This window comes from Ptychodera flava, chromosome 6 (assembly GCF_041260155.1).
Source record: "Ptychodera flava strain L36383 chromosome 6, AS_Pfla_20210202, whole genome shotgun sequence".
In the NCBI taxonomy this organism is placed as follows: domain Eukaryota; kingdom Metazoa; phylum Hemichordata; class Enteropneusta; family Ptychoderidae; genus Ptychodera; species Ptychodera flava.
In genome coordinates, this window is record NC_091933.1 from 38,422,432 (window position 1) to 38,441,149 (window position 18,718).

General features: G+C 39.1%; 2 protein-coding genes across 5 annotated transcripts in view; both read left to right on the forward strand.

The window, feature by feature from the left end:
• The window catches only part of LOC139135711 (dynein axonemal heavy chain 12-like), a 55,078-nt gene that overhangs the window by 24,186 nt on the left and 12,174 nt on the right, over positions 1 to 18,718 (forward strand). For all 3 annotated transcript variants that reach the window (XM_070703343.1, XM_070703344.1, XM_070703345.1), the window contains 19 exons: positions 4,738 to 4,889; positions 5,307 to 5,445; positions 6,160 to 6,326; positions 6,687 to 6,879; positions 7,548 to 7,753; positions 8,052 to 8,126; positions 8,557 to 8,817; positions 9,229 to 9,421; positions 9,818 to 10,174; positions 11,482 to 11,615; positions 12,183 to 12,426; positions 13,045 to 13,221; positions 13,740 to 13,961; positions 14,553 to 14,935; positions 15,205 to 15,352; positions 15,912 to 16,057; positions 16,423 to 16,637; positions 17,019 to 17,211; positions 17,761 to 18,126. In XM_070703343.1, the coding sequence (XP_070559444.1) occupies positions 4,738 to 4,889; positions 5,307 to 5,445; positions 6,160 to 6,326; positions 6,687 to 6,879; positions 7,548 to 7,753; positions 8,052 to 8,126; positions 8,557 to 8,817; positions 9,229 to 9,421; positions 9,818 to 10,174; positions 11,482 to 11,615; positions 12,183 to 12,426; positions 13,045 to 13,221; positions 13,740 to 13,961; positions 14,553 to 14,935; positions 15,205 to 15,352; positions 15,912 to 16,057; positions 16,423 to 16,637; positions 17,019 to 17,211; positions 17,761 to 18,126 (3,971 nt within the window). The remainder of the gene's footprint in view (positions 1 to 4,737; positions 4,890 to 5,306; positions 5,446 to 6,159; positions 6,327 to 6,686; positions 6,880 to 7,547; positions 7,754 to 8,051; positions 8,127 to 8,556; positions 8,818 to 9,228; positions 9,422 to 9,817; positions 10,175 to 11,481; positions 11,616 to 12,182; positions 12,427 to 13,044; positions 13,222 to 13,739; positions 13,962 to 14,552; positions 14,936 to 15,204; positions 15,353 to 15,911; positions 16,058 to 16,422; positions 16,638 to 17,018; positions 17,212 to 17,760; positions 18,127 to 18,718) is intronic.
• LOC139135713 (uncharacterized) lies at positions 167 to 4,171 on the forward strand. Of its 2 annotated transcripts, none has more exons than XM_070703349.1 (2): positions 167 to 333; positions 2,956 to 4,171. In XM_070703349.1, the coding sequence occupies exon 2, from the start codon at positions 3,037 to 3,039 to the stop codon at positions 4,135 to 4,137; it is 1,101 nt and encodes a 366-aa protein (XP_070559450.1). In that variant the 5' UTR covers positions 167 to 333; positions 2,956 to 3,036; the 3' UTR covers positions 4,138 to 4,171. The 2 variants fall into 2 exon arrangements, with proteins under 2 accessions (XP_070559450.1, XP_070559449.1); XM_070703348.1 differs by lacking the exon at positions 167 to 333 and adding an exon at positions 1,136 to 1,277 and having other exon boundaries at positions 2,956 to 4,169.

An 18,718-nucleotide genomic window follows, 5' to 3' on the forward strand; every position in this document is an offset into this window, starting at 1 on the left:
CAGTTACATTACTCGAACATTTCTATTTTATTAGCAACGTTGTTGCTTACTACTACGACTGGTGAGTAGTTAGTGTTTTCACAATGCCGTCTAAACCTAAGACAATGACGGACTCGGCTTCTAAGGATTCAGGCAATGTTGCAGCTTGTGCAACCAGTCCAGATAAGGGCAAATGTCCTAAACGTAAGCGTGATACTATTACTCTGGGCAGTGGCGATGCCATAGCCTCGACAAGCAGTAGTCATACTAGAGACTCTATGGGAACTGACGTCAGAACTGGTGGAGATACGGCGGCCATTTTGAATTTACTGACGGAGATAAAGGACAATCAGGGTAAGCTCACTGCTCGTATGGACAAACTTGAGAATGATTGTTATTATGAAGGTGGTGACAATGAATTTGCTGATGACACTGGAATTGAGCTTATCGAGCCACCTGTAAAAGTGAAACGCTCTACTTCGGACGCGTCCGAGGAATCTGTTTCAGCTGCCGACGCCTCGCAGAGTGACGTCAACAAGCCTAGTTTGTTCAAAGACATAGCTAGCAAGTTTCTTGTGAAAGAGCAGTGTGAGGATCCTATTGATGACGATTTTGCCAAGATCATTAATGCTCTTTTCAGAGATGGAATCTCTGATGATAAATATAATGACCTGATAAGAAATTCAATCGACCTGAAAATTGTGATGGCCTCACCAGTGTAAGAGTAAACCAACTGATATGGGACATCATACGTCCTGAAACTAGAAGTTTGGACACCAAATTCCAGTCTGTTCAAGCATCACTTGTCAAGGGTGCCATTTGCATTACTCAACTTGTTTGTGAATTAGCCAAGTTGAAAGATAGTCCGTCAGACAAGATCGATTTAGGAAAGCTGATGGACTTGGGTACAGACTCTCTAGCGCTTCTTGGTAATACGAACCGTCTTTTAAATCTAGGAGACGGGATTGCATGAAAGCAGACCTCAAGCACGACTATCTACATTTATGCTCTGCTACAGTACCTTTCACTGAGCATTTGTTTGGTGATGATATCACCAAAAGAGTAAAGGACATACAGGAAGTGAATAGGGCTGGTAATAAAATCAGCACATGGCAACAGCGAGGTGGATATAACCGTGGTAGAATGAGGGGACGTGGTTTCCGTTTCAGAGGTAGAGGTCGTGGCAACTTCAGACAATTGAATGAGGCTTCAAAAAACTACCCAAGGGGTTTGAAACCCCAAGTCAAGTCACAGATGAAATAGAGACTGGTAACGGAAGTGCATCTTCTGCTTTATCTGTGAGTACGAAATTAATTTCTGATCATGTCACGTTTCAAGCAGGTAGACTGAAACATTTTGAAAGCAAGTGGCGTAATATTACTTCTGATGAGCGTATTATTGATATTGCTCTTCACGCCCATATAGAGTTTATCGATGATAAACCACCTGTGTAAATTAAGTGCCAAATTTATCTTCTTTCAGTGCGATTGAAGAAGCAAACATTGAGATAGAAATAAGGAAATTGCTTTCAAAGGGTGTGATTTCTGAATCACAGCATTCTAGTGATGATTTTGTTTCACCATTTTTTGTTGTACCCAAGAAAGATGGTTCATTTAGAATGATTCTAAATCTTAAGAAATTAAATGAACAAGTCCAGTATCATCATTTCAAGATGGACACATTTGAAACGGCATTACGCCTTATTACACCTGGTTGTTATATGGCATCAGTAGATCTTAAGGATGCTTATTATTCTGTTCCTATAGCTGAGGAACACCAAAAGTATCTGAAATTTCTTTGGAAAGGACAGTTGTTTCAGTATACCTGCTTACCAAATGGATTGGCATCTGCCCCCCGCATGTTTACTAAACTTCTGAAACCAGTGTATGCTACCCTTCGTCGAATGGGTCATGTAATAATGGGTTATATTGATGATTCTTTTCTTGTTGGACATGATTTCATTTTATGTTCTCGCAATGTGTCTGACACAGTTGCTCTTGTAAGGGAGCTTGGATTTACTTGTAACTCAGAAAAATCTGTTCTTGTTCCAACACAACGAATTACCTTCTTAGGTTTTGATATTGACTCTGTGTCAATGACTGTCACTTTAACTCAAGCCAAGGTTGAAAATTTGATTGAGCAATGCACGAAGTTGCTTGCTAGAGACTTTCATACAATACGTGCAGTTGCCAAGGTCATTGGCATGATGATTTCCAGTTTCCCTGGAGTTGAATTTGGCCCACTGTTTTATCGGTCTCTTGAGTTGGCCAAAATAAGAGCTTTGCAGTCACAGAATGGTAACTTTGATGCCACAATGGTCATTTCTCTGGAAATGAAAAATGATTTGAACTGGTGGGTTCAAAATTTACCCCATGAAAAACGTCAAATTTGTAGATGTAATCCACAAATATGTATGTCATGTGATGCTTCCACGTTAGGCTGGGGAGTCAGCTGTGAAGGAAAAAGAGGTGGGGGCAGATGGACTGTAGAGGAAGCCACACACCATATTAATTATTTAGAAATGCAGGCTATATATTTTGCTCTAAGATCTTTTGAGCAAAGAGTAATAAACAAACATGTTAAGATACTTTGTGATAATACCACTGCTGTAGCCTATATTAATAATATGGGTGGAGTGAAGTCAGTAGCCTGCAATGATATTGCCAGGAAAATTTGGTTGTGGTGCAAAGTGAGGGGAATATGGCTTACTGCTGCACATTTGCCTGGTTCTCGAAATGTTGAAGCTGATTATGAATCAAGACAGTTTAATGAACAGACTGAGTGGCAATTAAACCCATCTTTATTTAAACGCTTTGCTAATATTTGGGGAACTCCAAATGTTGATCTTTTTGCCTCTAGGCTTAACACTCAGCTGCCAAATTTTATATCATGGAGACCAGATCCCGATGCCATGCATGTTGATGCATTTACATTAAACTGGAAATATTATCATTTTTATGCTTTTCCTCCTTTCAGTCTCATGGGGAGGTGTGCACAGAAAATTGCGACAGATCAGGCAACTGGCATTTTGATTGCACCACTTTGGCCGACACAGTCATGGTTCACACCACTGATGCAGATGTTAGTGGATCTACCATTGCTACTACCACGGACAGACAACTTGTTGAGGCTTCCGAATGTTCAGAAGCTTCATCCATTACGGAAGAAGCTACAGCTTATGGCCTGTCGTGTGTCCAGCAATCCCTTGAAAAGCGAAACATTTCTGCAGGAGCAGCCACTATCATTATGGCATCATGGCGACAGAGTACTAAGAGACAATACAGAACTTACACCAGGAGATGGTTTCAGTATTGTAGTAAAATCAAGGCAGATCCACTTTATCCAGATATAACACAAGTGCTTGATTTTTTGACTGAACTGTTCCATTCTGGTATCAGTTATAGTGCTCTGAACACAGCTAGATCTGCTTTGTCTGCCTTATGTTCAACTAAGCAACATATGACTGTTGGCGCACATCCTTTGGTTGTGAGGTTTATGAAAGGAGTTTTCAACCTGCGGCCTACTGTTTCCAGATATAGACATGTTTGGGATGTTCGCAAAGTTTTGAATTATCTGAAGACTTGTTCTCCAGTTGTAGAGCTTTCGCTAAAGACTCTTACCTTAAAACTGGTAATGCTGTTAGCATTAGTAACAGCTGCTCGTAGTCAATCTTTACATCTATTAGACTTGTCCAGTATGACTACAGAAGAGAGTTCATATACATTTATTTTCACCGGTTTACTTAAGCAGAGTCGACCAGGATATGTGAATCCTGTTGTAACTTTACGGCCTTACACGCCTGATAAACTCTTGTGTGTCTGTGATACTCTTAAAGAATATTTGTCTCGTACTGAGAATTTTCGTGACAATGAGACTAAACTTTTCATCAGTTATGTGAAACCACATAAGGCTGTTTCTAAAGCATCCATAAGTCGCTGGATTCGTGAGGTAATGACTAGATCTGGTATTGACACTGACAAGTTCAAGGCTCATAGTGTGAGAGCAGTTGCTACTTCAAGGGCAAAACAGAGTTTTGTTCCAGTAGAACATATACTTGCCACTGCAGGCTGGTCTTCTCTTTGTACCTTTGCGAAATTTTATGATAAGCCCACCGCAACAGACAGTGATCTGTTTGCTCATAGCGTATTGAAGGCTTAGATATTTTTTGGTGTTTTCGTTCCAAGTATTTTGTGTTATACGGACAAAGTTCTTGCCGTATTAAATACAGTTCGTATTTGAAACATTTATTCTGTTTCATTTCACACGTCTTTGCTTTAAAATCTCATGTGATTCCTAGAGTGTTGATGACGTAATAGAATCCCCCAATTAAACGAGACTTACCTGAAGTCGAAGTTTGATGGGTATTCTATGTAGTCATCTATAACACGAAAGGGATCACATGCCCGCCCTGGTTTTTTCTGGGACCCCTCCCATGGAATACATTTGGACGTGTTCATTCAACCTTTAAAATCTGAAGTTACGCATGCGCAGTGCATTCTCATGTGATCCCTTTCGTGTTATAGATGACTACATAGAATACCCATCAAACTTCGACTTCAGGTAAGTCTCGTTTAATTGGGGGATTTTCATCCATAATGATGACAGGCTACTCAAACAATGTTCACCGACTCATTTTTATTAGTGATTTTCAATAAAAATAAATCAAACGTTTCATTTTTGCTCTATTTATGACTATGTGTTTTTTTCCCAATGGCCTTCAACTAACTGTGCTTGCCTTTATCCATTTCCAATTTTCAGTTTAAGGCTAGAGGCCGATGGGTACACTGGCACGAAACCATCCGCAACAAAGAAATCGGTGCCCCCGGAATGAAACCCCAGGACATCATAGTACCAACTGTTGACACTGCAAGATACACCTATCTCATGGATTTAATGATCAAACACAAAAGGTCAGTCTTCATTCAGACAGTGACCTCATTGATTATTACTTGATGTTCATACTTATTATAATCATAAATAGACTTTGCATTATTAATACTTGTATTTTGGCAATGAGGCAGTACATATACATATACAAACCAGACAGGCAAGCATCACCTTAGCTGCTAAATGCAACATAGAAATACATGAAAGCATTTTCAATGTATACCACTTTCAAAGAATCATCTCTTAAATTTTTTTCTACTAACAAATTTTTGTACCACAAAAATGCTTGGGCTTTCTTAGGGATCCTCCCGTAGCATTGTGAAGCCACTTGACCCCCTAAGATTATGACAATTTGTAAAATCGCTGAGTGATGGCCCAGTATTTTTCAGTATTGTCATTATTTCATGACAGAGTAACAACCATCCTTCATCTTCTCACAGAGCTGTTCTGTTTGTCGGACCCACTGGTACTGGTAAGAGTGTCTATGTGAAAGACAAACTGATGAATGACTTGTCCAAAGATGACTACCTACCACTCTTTGTCAATTTCTCAGCTCAGACCAGTGCTAACCAGACACAGGTAAGTCCAACGTCTTGTGAATTTTTATCCTATGAATTGAGGTTCTTAATCTTAGTGTTGAACTTGACGTTCAAGAGTAAATAGTACAATACATAGTTTGCCCCCATGTGGTGGAAGTGTTCTAGGGGACTATACTTTTAATAACAGCTTGAAAGGCACAAAAGTTTACATGGTTCAAATACCATGCCAGGAAGAGCAAATTGGGAGGCACCATGGACCAGTGGTTAGGGTAACGGACTCACTATCGGAGGACGGTGAATTCGAGACTCTAGCTCGGTGTTGTGCCCTTGAGCAAGTCACTTTACTCCTCTGTGCTCCATTGGGGTTTTGGGTTATGGGTATTTAGAAGTATTTGACCTCCATGAAAAGAGGTGTTTCACCTATTGAGCTATTGAGTTTAAATAGAGATAAAAAAAAAAAAAAAAAAAAAAAAAATATATATATATATATATATATATATATATATATATATATATATATATATATATATATATATATTTCACATTGTCACATCCATTTAGGTTTATTAACATTAGAGACACTGAAAAGAAGGAACATGGGTAAATCAGGTGTTCAAGGATATGGGTGTTACATTAGCCTGATCATGATGAATACCACATAATGAGATTAAAGCTTTGTTCATCCTGGAAAACCATCAGTATGTTTTCAATCAGATCATGGACTAGAACTTGCTTTTTCTTGACTCTGACACAGGACATCATCATGTCCAAACTTGACAAGAGGCGTAAAGGTGTATTTGGACCACCCATGGGGAAGAAGTGCCTGATCTTTGTTGATGATATGAACATGCCGGCCAGGGAGCAATATGGAGCACAGCCACCCATTGAACTGCTGAGGCAGTTCTTTGATCATGGCATCTGGTATGGATTGTTATCATTCATGATAGACTTTTGTCAAATATCTGTTCTGTGCGTTTATGTTTCTCTGCCACTGTTTTGTATCATCCAACAAGCGTTTGAAGACCATCTGAAACAGCATCTGTTCATATAGCTACAGTTTTATTAAGGTATTATCCAACCTGAAAAAGTTTACGTCAGCACAACTTGATTTAAAATTCTGGTATTGTAAATATGAGCCGGGCACATGAGAGCAGATAGAAGCTGCCAACGTTTAATTTGATGTAAATTTAGTCATCAATGACAACAGATTTCAGTTTGCACACATTTTGGTCCAGTTGTCATTTAAGGCTAGTATATGTTGTCATTTTGTCATTTTTTTAGGTATGACAAGAAAGATACATCCAAGATAACCCTCATTGACATTCAATTCTTGGCCGCCATGGGTCCACCTGGTGGTGGCCGAAATCCTGTCACTCCGAGGTTCATCCGTCACTTCAACTTGATCTCACAGACGACATTCAGTGATGAATCCATGCAGAGGATCTTCACCAGCATTGTCAGTTTCTATCTCAGGGTGAGTTGATTTACTGCTTAAGATTTTGACAATTGCAAAGTAATTTTGAACCGTGACAAATGCACAATTTTAGACCTTACATTAAACATGAGAAAACTGGGAATGAGAGGCTACAGAAAGTCATGTAGATCTTCAGTGGTACTTGAACCAATGAAAAAATATAAACTTTTTTTTTCACTGTTGTTCAGTCACCATTAAAAACTTGCTAACAGTAACAACTAGTATTACTAATAATTCTACTATAAAATAGGCAGGGGTTGTTCAACACTAGTTTTTGTTAACCCTTTGAGTGCTGTAATTGTTTGCACCAAAATTTTAGTGCAAAATTTTTTACGAATTTTTATGAATTTTTCTGTAATTTTTTGATAATTTTGGATCAAATGGAGATCACATTTCATTAGATACAGTTTTTTATCAAAATTTTGACGAAAATCTGAACAAAATTGACTGGAGTATATTCTAAAGGTGACAAAAATTGACTTTAGCGCTCAAAGGGTTAATGATAACACGTGAAGTTTATTTGCCATTTCACCAGTTTGTGTGATTCCAGAACGACTTGAAAAATTGCAAAACAGTATGAAATCATAATTGTGGCGGGACCATAAATAAATGAGCAAACATAGAAGAGAATTTTCAGTGACAATTCAAGTTTTTGTCTTTGATCACAGACCAATGAATTCCCACCAGACTATTTCACATCTGGTAACATGATTGTACAAGCCACAATGCAAGTCTACAAGCAAGCCATGGATAATCTGCTCCCCACTCCGGCCAAGTCACACTATGTATTCAACTTGAGGGATTTCTCTCGTGTCATCAACGGTGTGTTGATGGTCAAGAAGACCGTCATTGAAAACAAGCGCACATTTACCAGGTGAGTTTCTGTTGATAACCAATCGGTTCATCTGTGCATATTTACATGCACATGAATGCTGCCCTTTTTCTCATTCATGCAGTGTTTTCAGAAATATTGCTGTTTCACCATTTATCATAATTAGGAGAATTTAATACTTGCTTCAAAACGAAGACTCTGTTCATGGTGTGTAGAATTTCATTTCAATTTTTTTCCTAATGCTATTGAAACAAAGACAGTGCCAGATATATGGTTCCTAGTCATCAGATATATACATTTGTTTGATCAAACTATGTCTACTATTAATCTCTTCACTCAGGTTGTGGGTGCATGAAGTATTCCGTGTATTCTATGATCGTCTCATTGATGACGTTGACAGAAACTGGCTCTTCAAGTAAGTCAAAGTTTTCATCTCTACACATTGTCTACACATATTTCATGTAAAAATGTATATTAAGACAAAATTATTGTATATTTACATATGAACTCCAGGTGCATTTGGTTTTGCCATTGAAATGTTACAAATATCTTTGACACGTCCATTTTACTAACCGCTACCTAGTTATGACTCAGCAAAGTACGTCGGTGGAATATATCAATATTATCATAAAGAATATAATTTAGAAAATATAACATGTCTTCTAAAATGTTGACAAACTTCATATTAACAGTATTTGAATGTATCAGCAAAAACACTTTTCCCTGACAGGAGATCCCCCTTGAATGTTGAGTAGAATACCTAGCTTTGAACCATGAATGAAGACCGTGATGCAATCATGTGTTCAAATAAAACAATGTTTTTTGTGTGCCTTCCTCTTCTTCAGTTTGTGTAAGGAGCTGGTGAAAGAAATCTTCAAGGATAACTTTGATTCTGTCTTTGATCACCTGACTGTGGACGGTGCCATGGTGAAAGAGGACGACATGAGAAGCTTGATGTTCGGTGACTACATGAGACCTGATGCTGAGGCTGATGAGAGAGTCTATGAGGAAGTCAAATCTATCGATGACTTCTATCGAGTTGTGGAAACACAGCTAGATGAATACAACCAGACTCACAAAACAGTCATGAACTTGGTCATCTTCAGGTAAAAAATATTATTGTGTTTTAGGGAAATTCAACCCATGATGTCAGTGTCTGATATTTTGTGCTTCCAAAATTTTGCTTTGAAAAGTGGGGTATAACGTAAACAATGACTTTTGTTTGCCATGCACATGTTGTAATTATTGACTGTCTCTCAGAATGCCTTCCCACGCTAATTGATGGAAAGATACCATAGGATAATGTTGAATTGTAAGATGGTTTTGCAGTCTTCTGCATGTTCTCTTTGTAGTTAAAAGATAAATTACTTTCCTTAGAATATCATTGTAAGTGTAGTATCGATCACTTGTCAAACAGCATGTGTTTCTACACAGTTGATCATCATCTTAGTAGAACTTAAATGAGACACTCAGGTCATGAGATAAGACTTGATGTATTTTTGTATTGACACTCACAGATATGTGTTGGAGCATCTGTCTCGTATCAGTCGTGTGATCAAGCAGCCAGGAGGCAATGCTCTCCTTGTCGGCGTTGGTGGCAGCGGTCGTCAGTCCCTGACCAGGCTTGCCACAGCCATGGCTGAGTACAACATATTCCAACCAGAGATATCCAAGACCTATGGCCATGTAGAGTGGAGAGAGGATCTCAAGGTATTCTAGTTTTTGGGATTTCTCACGTGTGTCTTCATTCAGACGAACTGTCATTGCAAATCTGAGGATTTCTCCCCATCTCAGCCTTTCTCATATGTCACACGCCTTTAGGCTTTCGACATTTGAGAAAGTTTGGTCGTGGGTCTGATTTGATATTCAGGGAACTGCTGTGAAGACAATAGTGCAAGTGACATTTCATGTGTTCTTCATTTATAAGTCCATCTTTTCAAAACGTAAGAACTCAGCTTTATTTTCAGAAGAAAGAAAGCCAGTGGTAACATTGTTGATTAAATGTAATATTCAAAGAGGGACAGAAACACTGATCTGTAACCAGTTCTGTGGAAAGAAAGTTTTCCATTGCATTGATTTTTCTTTTCTTTTTTCCAAATTCTACAGTCAGTACTGAAGACTGCTGGTGCCCAGGGAAAACCCATGGTATTCCTGATCTCCGACACTCAAATCAAACAGGAATCATTCCTTGAAGACATTGACAACTTACTCAACACGGGAGAGGTGCCCAACCTGTATGCCGTGGATGAGAAACAAGAAATCATGGAAGCTGTACGTCCAGTAGCCCAGGCCGGTGATAAGAACGCTGACTTCAGTCCGCTGGCGTTGTTCAATTTCTTTGTCAAACGCTGCAAGGAACTGCTTCACATCGTGATTGCATTCTCACCGATCGGTGATGCCTTCCGTAACAGGTTACGACAGTTCCCGTCTCTCATTAACTGCTGTACCATTGATTGGTTCCAGGTAATTATCTTTTCATTTTATCGATTACACTAAGTGACTTACAGAAACAGTTTGAACAATTTTCTTTGAATACATTGTAAGCCACACAGGCATACAAATACATTAATTCAAATTTTGCTGAAAGGAATGAAGCACATGAACCTCCCTCAGATCTCTCATTTCACTAGGAGTGTCTTTGAAAATTGTAGAAAAAAATTGCCTGATCAAAAGCATTAAATATTTTATGTAATGTGAAATTCAAGAATTATTTTTTCTTCCCATTGAGAGATAGTTATTTTGTTGTGTTTTGAGTAATTTTGTGAAAATTTTGTAATTGTAACATAGTTCTGAAAAAAAATTGCATAGTAGCAACAAAATGTGGCGTGCATCTGTAAGAGATAAAAAAATTTGTTTAATGTTCTCATGATTTCTAATACCACTCTGAGAAAGCAAATACACCTGATACTGTAGTTGGTCTTCAAAGATTGACAGAAAAAATAACTCAGCAACAACAGAAAACCATCATTGACTTTGCAATCGAAGGCACTCTACGTAACCATTAGTTTTTAGCTCATATTTGGTATGTATATAAATACCAAAAAGAGCTTATATGGTGAGTCGGTGGCGTCTGTATGTATGTATGTTGGTATGTGTGTGCGGATGTATGTCCGTCACACGCAAAAGCTCCCATAGCGCCAAAGCTACCATCTCAGTATTTGGGTACAGGTAGATGCAGGGGTTGAGATGTGACGTTGTTCAAATGAACATGTCAGTGTCAAAAATGTGCAAATGAGGTAAGAAAAAGGGAAATCCTGCAAATATGCAGGAGTGGTGTCATGCCAGTGACTGAAACAGGCTACTCCACTGACCTTTAGTCATTTCCTGTCATTGTTTATGAACTGTTACATATTAACAGACCTGCGCAAACTAAGAGGGACTAGCTGTTTCTGCTATGCATGTATCTAAAGTTGACCTCCAGTACCTAAAGTTTCAGACCTTATTTACTTTTGTCATTCTTGTTTCTCTGGTTTAAATATTTCTTGTTTTTTTTCTGGTTGTACTGTGCAAAAAATCATTGTCATAACATCAACGTAGAATTTTCCTGCACTGAACAGATAGAAACAACATTTATTGTTGATCTTTGGTACCCACACTGGTATGTACCAATTCTGATCAAATGTTAGCGACACCGTATCATTGCGGTATTTTTACTGATTCATTCCCTCCTCCAAGTTTCTCACTGAAGATATGCCCATCCACATGTAGATCTGTGCATTGGAACATCATGTTCCTGACAACATTTATTTACGTCATTGTTGATGTTTTAGGCCTGGCCAGAAGACGCCCTGACCAGAGTTGCCAACAAGTTCTTAGAAAGCGTTGAAATGGAGGACAATGAACGGCACGAAGTGGTCCAGATATGTAAACACTTCCACACAAGCGCCAGAGAACTCTCTCAAAAGTAAGTATTACAATGATAGAGTCATTCAAAAGACCAGTTGATCTGTTGATTTGGTAACTTTAATCATACGCAGTGCAACATAGCACACAAAGTACTGGATGCATTTGTGCATACCTCTGGCAAAGCAAAATATTACAAATAGAAACACAGTCCAGTTGGATTAGGTAAAGACATAGATTTTACATAGCAAAACACACACAAATAGTTTGACTGTAGTCTGAATTTATGTAGAACCTCATATGGGGTCAATAGACCATATTGAAGATGGTTTGATCGTTAGACTTCATAATACTTTGGTCGGTGTTCAGCACAGTTCTCAACACTAGTCACAAACTTGAAATCTCAGTCCCTTTTTTTAAGGGAGACAGAATCAAAATCACATGGTTGTGATAGTCAAATTAGGTTATAATGTATTTTGCAAAACTGATATGAATATTGTCACAGCAGTATAGGTGTAAGACTTCAAGAGTGTGAATTGAACAGGGGTTAGAGGTCATAGCGACCAACGATCATCTGCAGTAAGATACACAATCACCAACAACCTTGCATTCTCCCTGGTTACAACAGGTACTTGGAGGAGCTAGGAAGACACAACTATGTGACCCCAACCAGCTACCTGGAGTTGATCGCGTCCTTCAAGACACTGCTGGGACAGAAACGAGACGAGACAATGAAGGCCAAGAGGAGGTATGAGATAGGTCTGGAAAAGCTTGCCTTCGCTGGCTCTCAAGTGGAGTCCATGCAGAAAGAATTGCAAGACCTGCAGCCACAGTTAGTAGAAACAGCTGCTGAGAATGAACGCATGATGAAGGTGGGTAATACGAAAAAAATTGTGTCTGTCAGAAAATTTTTGCATGTCATTTTCTTTGCAGGGACACTGCCGTCAACGTAACTATCCTCAAAAAATAGTAAACATTTAATGAGAGTCTAGTTTCCATGTTCATAGTTTTTGTTCATCAGTTACCTGCTAACAAATCCGTGAACAAGACACTGATCAGTTCTGTACACAATGACTGCAGTTACAACCTGTACTCACCCAAAGTCTGTGCCCATGGTAACCAAACCATTCTGAGGGTGAAGTGATGGACGCTGATGATGAACCTATAAAAAATATTTCAGTTTATCCCAGATTGTCTGTTGTCAAATGGCAGTCTGTTGTTATTTGTATTCAAAACACGTCAAGATTACCATCCATTATGCAGCCCTCTCACCTTCAGATTTTAGGTCCAACCTTACTACTTGCTGTGGCACAGAGAGGCCATGAAGGGGTGTAAACCTATTGACGCATAATGATATTTTCTCGGCTATCAGCTCCTTGTCTGAATTTATCCTTCATGAAATCAGGATCAGTCATTGTCACACAACTTTCGGTCACTGGTCTTACAACTCAACAATTTTGTTTGTTTTCCCGCATATAATTGGTTTGTAGGTCATTGACAAAGAGACAATGGAGGTGGCTGCGACCTCAGAAGTGGTGGCTAAAGAAGAGGCAGTGGCCAATGGTCAGGCTGCGGAAGCTCAAGCACTGAAGGATGAATGTGAAAGTGACCTGGCTGAGGCGATTCCAGCTTTGGAAGCTGCCCTGGCTGCTCTTGACACTCTAAAGGTTTGTGATCCTCTAGGCCTTTACCACCACTTTGCTAGTTGTGCTTGTTAAATGTCCATTGAGTGTACAGTATCGGAACACCCTACCAGTGAATACAGTCTGTTTGTACTCAGAGTCAACTAAATAGGATTTCAGCAACACTGCCTTAAATCCTAGCAACCGGAAACTAACACGGAAAGTTATCCAAGGTTTATGGTTGTACTAAGAATACACAAACCAAGACAGCACATTTACTGACTGAAATACAGATTTGGAAAAGAAAGTCTGCTTATGAGTCCAAAAAATATTGTAAATCTTGATCAAGACTATTTCAAACCACCTGATTTCCAGTCTGCATATTAGGCCAAGAAAAATTGTAAATCTTGAGCAATCCTGTTACAAACCATTTACCACAGTCAGTCATACACACAAATAGTACAAAAAGCAAGTGCTGTGCCAACCTTATTTCATCACCATGTAGGAGTGTATATTCTTGTCATGTCGACAAAGTTGGCATAATTTCTTTCCTTGTCTCACAGCCCGCTGATATCACCATTGTTAAGTCCATGAAAAACCCACCCAATGGTGTGAAGATAGTCATGGCTGCTATATGTGTACTGCTGGACATCAAACCAGACAAGATCAATGACCCTGCCGGCACTGGTGGCAAGATTCTGGACTACTGGGGTCCATCGAAAAAATTGCTGGGTGACATGAATTTCCTGGCCAATCTGAAAGTGTATGACAAAGACAATATTCCAGTAAGTTGAAGATATTGATGATGATATGTCTTTCAGACATGTGTGACCAACCTAGGACTCTTGATAAAATGATGTATCCCTGTCGTCTTGATTTGATACAAGTAAAACTATTACAAAGTCAGGGGCTGTCCTGTATTTTCAAGTGCATACATGTGTTGCATGCATACCATTTGCCCAGCTTGATATTTCCTCTTGTTTATACATATCCTGAAAAATTTTGAAGACAAAAATATGCTTCTGTGCTTTTATCATATCAGTTACCATCCAAATTTGTAATTTCACTTTGTATCATGGATAGCTTCTATTTGAAGCAATAAATTCAGATATGAAAACAAAAGAAGGCTGGAGTACAACCACAAGACATATGTATGCGCATGAGTGTTGAAGTAGATTGTGATTTACGTCCTTCATTAATGAGCTTTTGTACAACCCAGTTGTTTGCCGTTTCATGGCACAACCTATTTTATTTTGAAGTGGGGGGAAAAGGGCATTTCATATTGAAATGTAGGTGATAAAGTTACCGCACCAATATTAGATCTACAGGGATTTTGAGAGGAGTGAATAAATTTAGTGACGTTGCCTTTTTTCCAGGTACATGTAATGAAGAAGATCCGTACAGAGTACATACCAAACCCGGACTTTGATCCCTCCAAGGCTGCAAAGGCCTCCTCTGCAGCAGAGGGTCTCTGTAAATGGGCCCTTGCCATGGAAGTGTACGACAGAGTAGCCAAAGTGGTTGCTCCCAAGAAGGCCAAACTGGCCGGCGCCGAGGAACAGCTAGCCAAGACCATGGCCATTCTCAACTCCAAGAGAGCCGAGCTGAAAGCCGTGCAGGACAGGCTGGCTGCGCTGCAGAAACAGTTTGCTGAGATGACGGACAAGAAGGAAAAACTAGAATTCCAGGTGGACCTGTGCGGAAAGAAGCTTGTGAGAGCCGAGAAGTTGATTGGTGGTCTGGGTGGAGAAAAGAGCAGGTAAAGTTGTATTCACTTGTCGTGTCTCCAAATAGCAAAGCAATCAGATGTGCCTCTTTTACAAATTCCGTATTTTAAATACTCTCAAGGATACCATGAACAATGGTGGTATGTCAAACTGACCATTCACACTTATCATGCACTATTTTAATGCTTCCAGTGTGTTTTTTGTTCCGACACATACAGCAATCCTTGACGCACCCACTGCATACCACCAGTACGACAGTTTTACTCATTTCACATGATGATGTTGTTCGTTCGTATTTCAGATGGACTATGGCAGCAGCTAATTTACAGCACACCTATGAACATTTGATAGGTGATGTCCTGATATCGTCCGGTGTGATCGCCTACCTGGGTGCCTTCACGTCACAGTACAGACACACCATGACTGCAGATTGGAGCAACACTTGCAAGGTTAGTCTGAAGGTTTCCTTTGCAACGTGTCAGTGGTTTTTCTGTGTTTTCTCCATGAGGGCAGTATAATGGTTCCTTAGGGCTCTGCTGTGTATCACAGTGACATCATCATGTTGTAGGAGGGTTGAAATGTTACCACTGTTTAACCTTTTGAACACCATAGTCAATTTTTGTTGCCCTTATAAAATATACCTCAGTCAATTTTTTTTTCAGATTTTTGCCAAAATTTTGATAAAAAAGTGGCCATTGAAATGTTTTGTTCATTTGGTCCAAAATTATCAAAAATATTACAGAAAAGTTCATAAAAATTCGTTTATCTTTCTCTTTTCTGGTATATCAAGCAGTCGTAATTTGAAATTTTGAACACCAAATTATCAATCAAGTAATTTGCAAGAGAACTTTATTTGAAATCTGCGGAATTGACAGTTTTGCAGTCAATAAGAGGGCTTTACTATCCAATGCTGGTTATGGTACTGATTTAAAAAAGTTTTTGTATGTATCCGTGTATGTCTTGGCTTGATTTCACATATAGTGAATGTTTTCCCTTGATTTTGTACAGTCAAAGGATATTCCATGCACTGCGGAATACTCCCTAAGCCAAATTCTTGGTGATCCAGTCAAGATCCGTGCCTGGAACATTGCTGGATTACCAACAGATAACTTTTCCATTGACAATGGTGTGATTGTAGCCAACTCCAGGCGATGGTGAGTACATCCACATATGTCCACAGCAAGGAACAGTTTTTGTCAACAATACAGTTCATTTGTATGGATTAAAAAAGAAATTGGACTGGAGTTATTGAAGCAAATTTTTATGTGTGAAAGTATAGAATTTAGATTCACATTGAGTAAGAAAGATCCTGCATTTTTTCAAGCACATATACATACCAAAAAGCCAACAAATGATATTTAATTTGTTTGGTCACCTAATATGTAACCCTTTCACCACCATGGTTTGGCCCAAACTGATTGTCACCAATGGCAAGTTTGGACCATTGGAATTAATTGGGGGTGAACAGGTCATGTCAGTCTTGAACACGCTGATTTCATCCCCTGTTGTTATGCCACAGGCCACTGATGATTGACCCTCAAGGCCAAGCCAACAAATGGACCAAGAACTCAGAGAAGGACAACACTCTCAGCGTGATCAAACTGACTGACTCAGACTACATGAGAACACTTGAGAACTGCATCACCTTTGGCAACCCATTGCTGCTGGAGAACGTTGGCGAGGAGTTAGACCCGTCTCTAGAACCTCTCCTGTTGAAACAGACATTTAAACAAGGTAAGGGCTTTGCAAGGAGAAGATGCCGATGTTCCGGAATGCTCCATTGTACAATTATGCCATTGTTGTATGTATTTTCATTGAAAAAATGCCACTATAGGAGCATGTCCTTATCGGTAAATAGAGTATGTGCGTATTCTAACACCGCTCGTTTCCTCTGTATGTCCAATGTACAGTGTCAGAACAGAGCATTGCACTGTTTAAAAACATCCACTTTCAGAATTCCTGGGCCACCATTTTGTTGTGTAATTATTCAATAACATGATTCAAAACCAACTGAATAGTGTTGAAGTTGATGTTTTGCATTGATAAATGTTGTAGGTACACAATTACATTGCGATAAATACGCTCTGATGACATATTTTCCATCCCATTTTGCAGGTGGTGTTGAGTGCATAAGGCTTGGTGAGAACGTCATTGAATTTTCAAGAGATTTCAGATTCTACATCACGACCAAACTTAGAAACCCTCACTACCTGCCAGAGCTGGCCACTAAAGTGTCGCTCTTGAACTTCATGATCACCCCAGAAGGTTTAGAAGATCAGCTGCTGGGTATTGTTGTCGCCAAGGAACGGTAGGCGAAATTCCATTGTCAGAAACAGAACCTTTCTCTTTTTATTCCAGTATTTTTGTATATTTCTAGCTTTCCAGCATCCAAAGCTGCTGTCATCCTTTGATATTAGATATGTAAGACAATTGAAGTAAAAAATGTAGTGCTCATTTGCAGCTGAACACTGGACAAATTTGACTGGTTATACACTGCTTTCAGCACGCTATTTTCTCAAAAAATCTTCGAATCCGTGAAGGGGAATATGTCCTCTTTGAACTCCCCCCCCCCCCCCCAAATTATTTTTGCTCATCTGAAGATCACCAGGGCCAGTCTTACCTAGAAACGGTGGTGTGTGAGGGAACTTTCCTACAATTCATACAAATGTGACCCCATAGGACTATGTTTACTTGTAGAATTGGTCAGTCTGGTCAAATTTTCAATACCCACTAAATTACCTTATTATTTCCATAACATCTGGCAAAGGGCAAGTTACACTTTCATACATTCTTTGTGGTGCTTGATATTTGCATAATAAATATGTTTTAAAGCATTTAAATGACTCTGCCATTCCAGACCTGAGTTAGAAGAAGAAAGAAACGCCCTGATTGTCCAGAGTGCAACTAACAAGAGACAACTGAAAGAAATTGAGGATAAAATCCTGGAGACACTCTCCTCCTCCGAGGGCAACATCTTGGAAGATGAGTCAGCAATTCAGATCTTGGACTCCTCCAAAGTACTGTCAGATGAAATCTCCAAGAAGCAGAAGATAGCCGAAGAAACTGAGAAGAAGTTAGAAGAATCCCGTGCTGGATACCGTCCCATTGCTAAGCATTCTAGCGTGTTGTTCTTCTGTCTGACAGACTTACCAAACATCGACCCCATGTATCAGTATTCACTCACTTGGTTTATAAACCTCTTTGTCAGCTCAATCCATGACAGGTAGGTACAGCTGCTAGAAAATGATCTCATAGCATACAACTCTCACGTCTGTACAAAAATGTGTTTTTTTTGTTAATCATTAAAATGAGCTGGTTATACGACCCTCATCGAAGACAATAGATGAGTGAAATTTCGGTACGCAAGTACTCTCCATTGATAATGACTCATTGTTGATCGATCTGCATGATCAATGTTCATTAATGCACTTTACATAATTGAAGACATTTTCCAACTGGGTGTCAGATATGTTTTCAAGACCAAAAAGCAAGACTAATTTTTTAGTTTGGCCTCAGAGGTGCTGATCTAGAAATGCTTCATTACCTGAATGGCAACAATGTAAAGTTTCATATAGGAATTTCAGATCAAAATGCTCAATAGTAACCAATTTCTTTATATTCATTGAGGTAATTCACATTTTTATGCTGTGTTATATGATGTACTTCATTTGACTGGGATATCAATATTCATATTCAGTTCAATCCCAGAGGAGAAATTTTCTCTGAAATGTTACATTGAAGTACATGTTTTGAGTACGTCATGTAACCACTTCCACTGAGGCGTGTCTTTGTCAATGCCATATTCATTTTGTAAA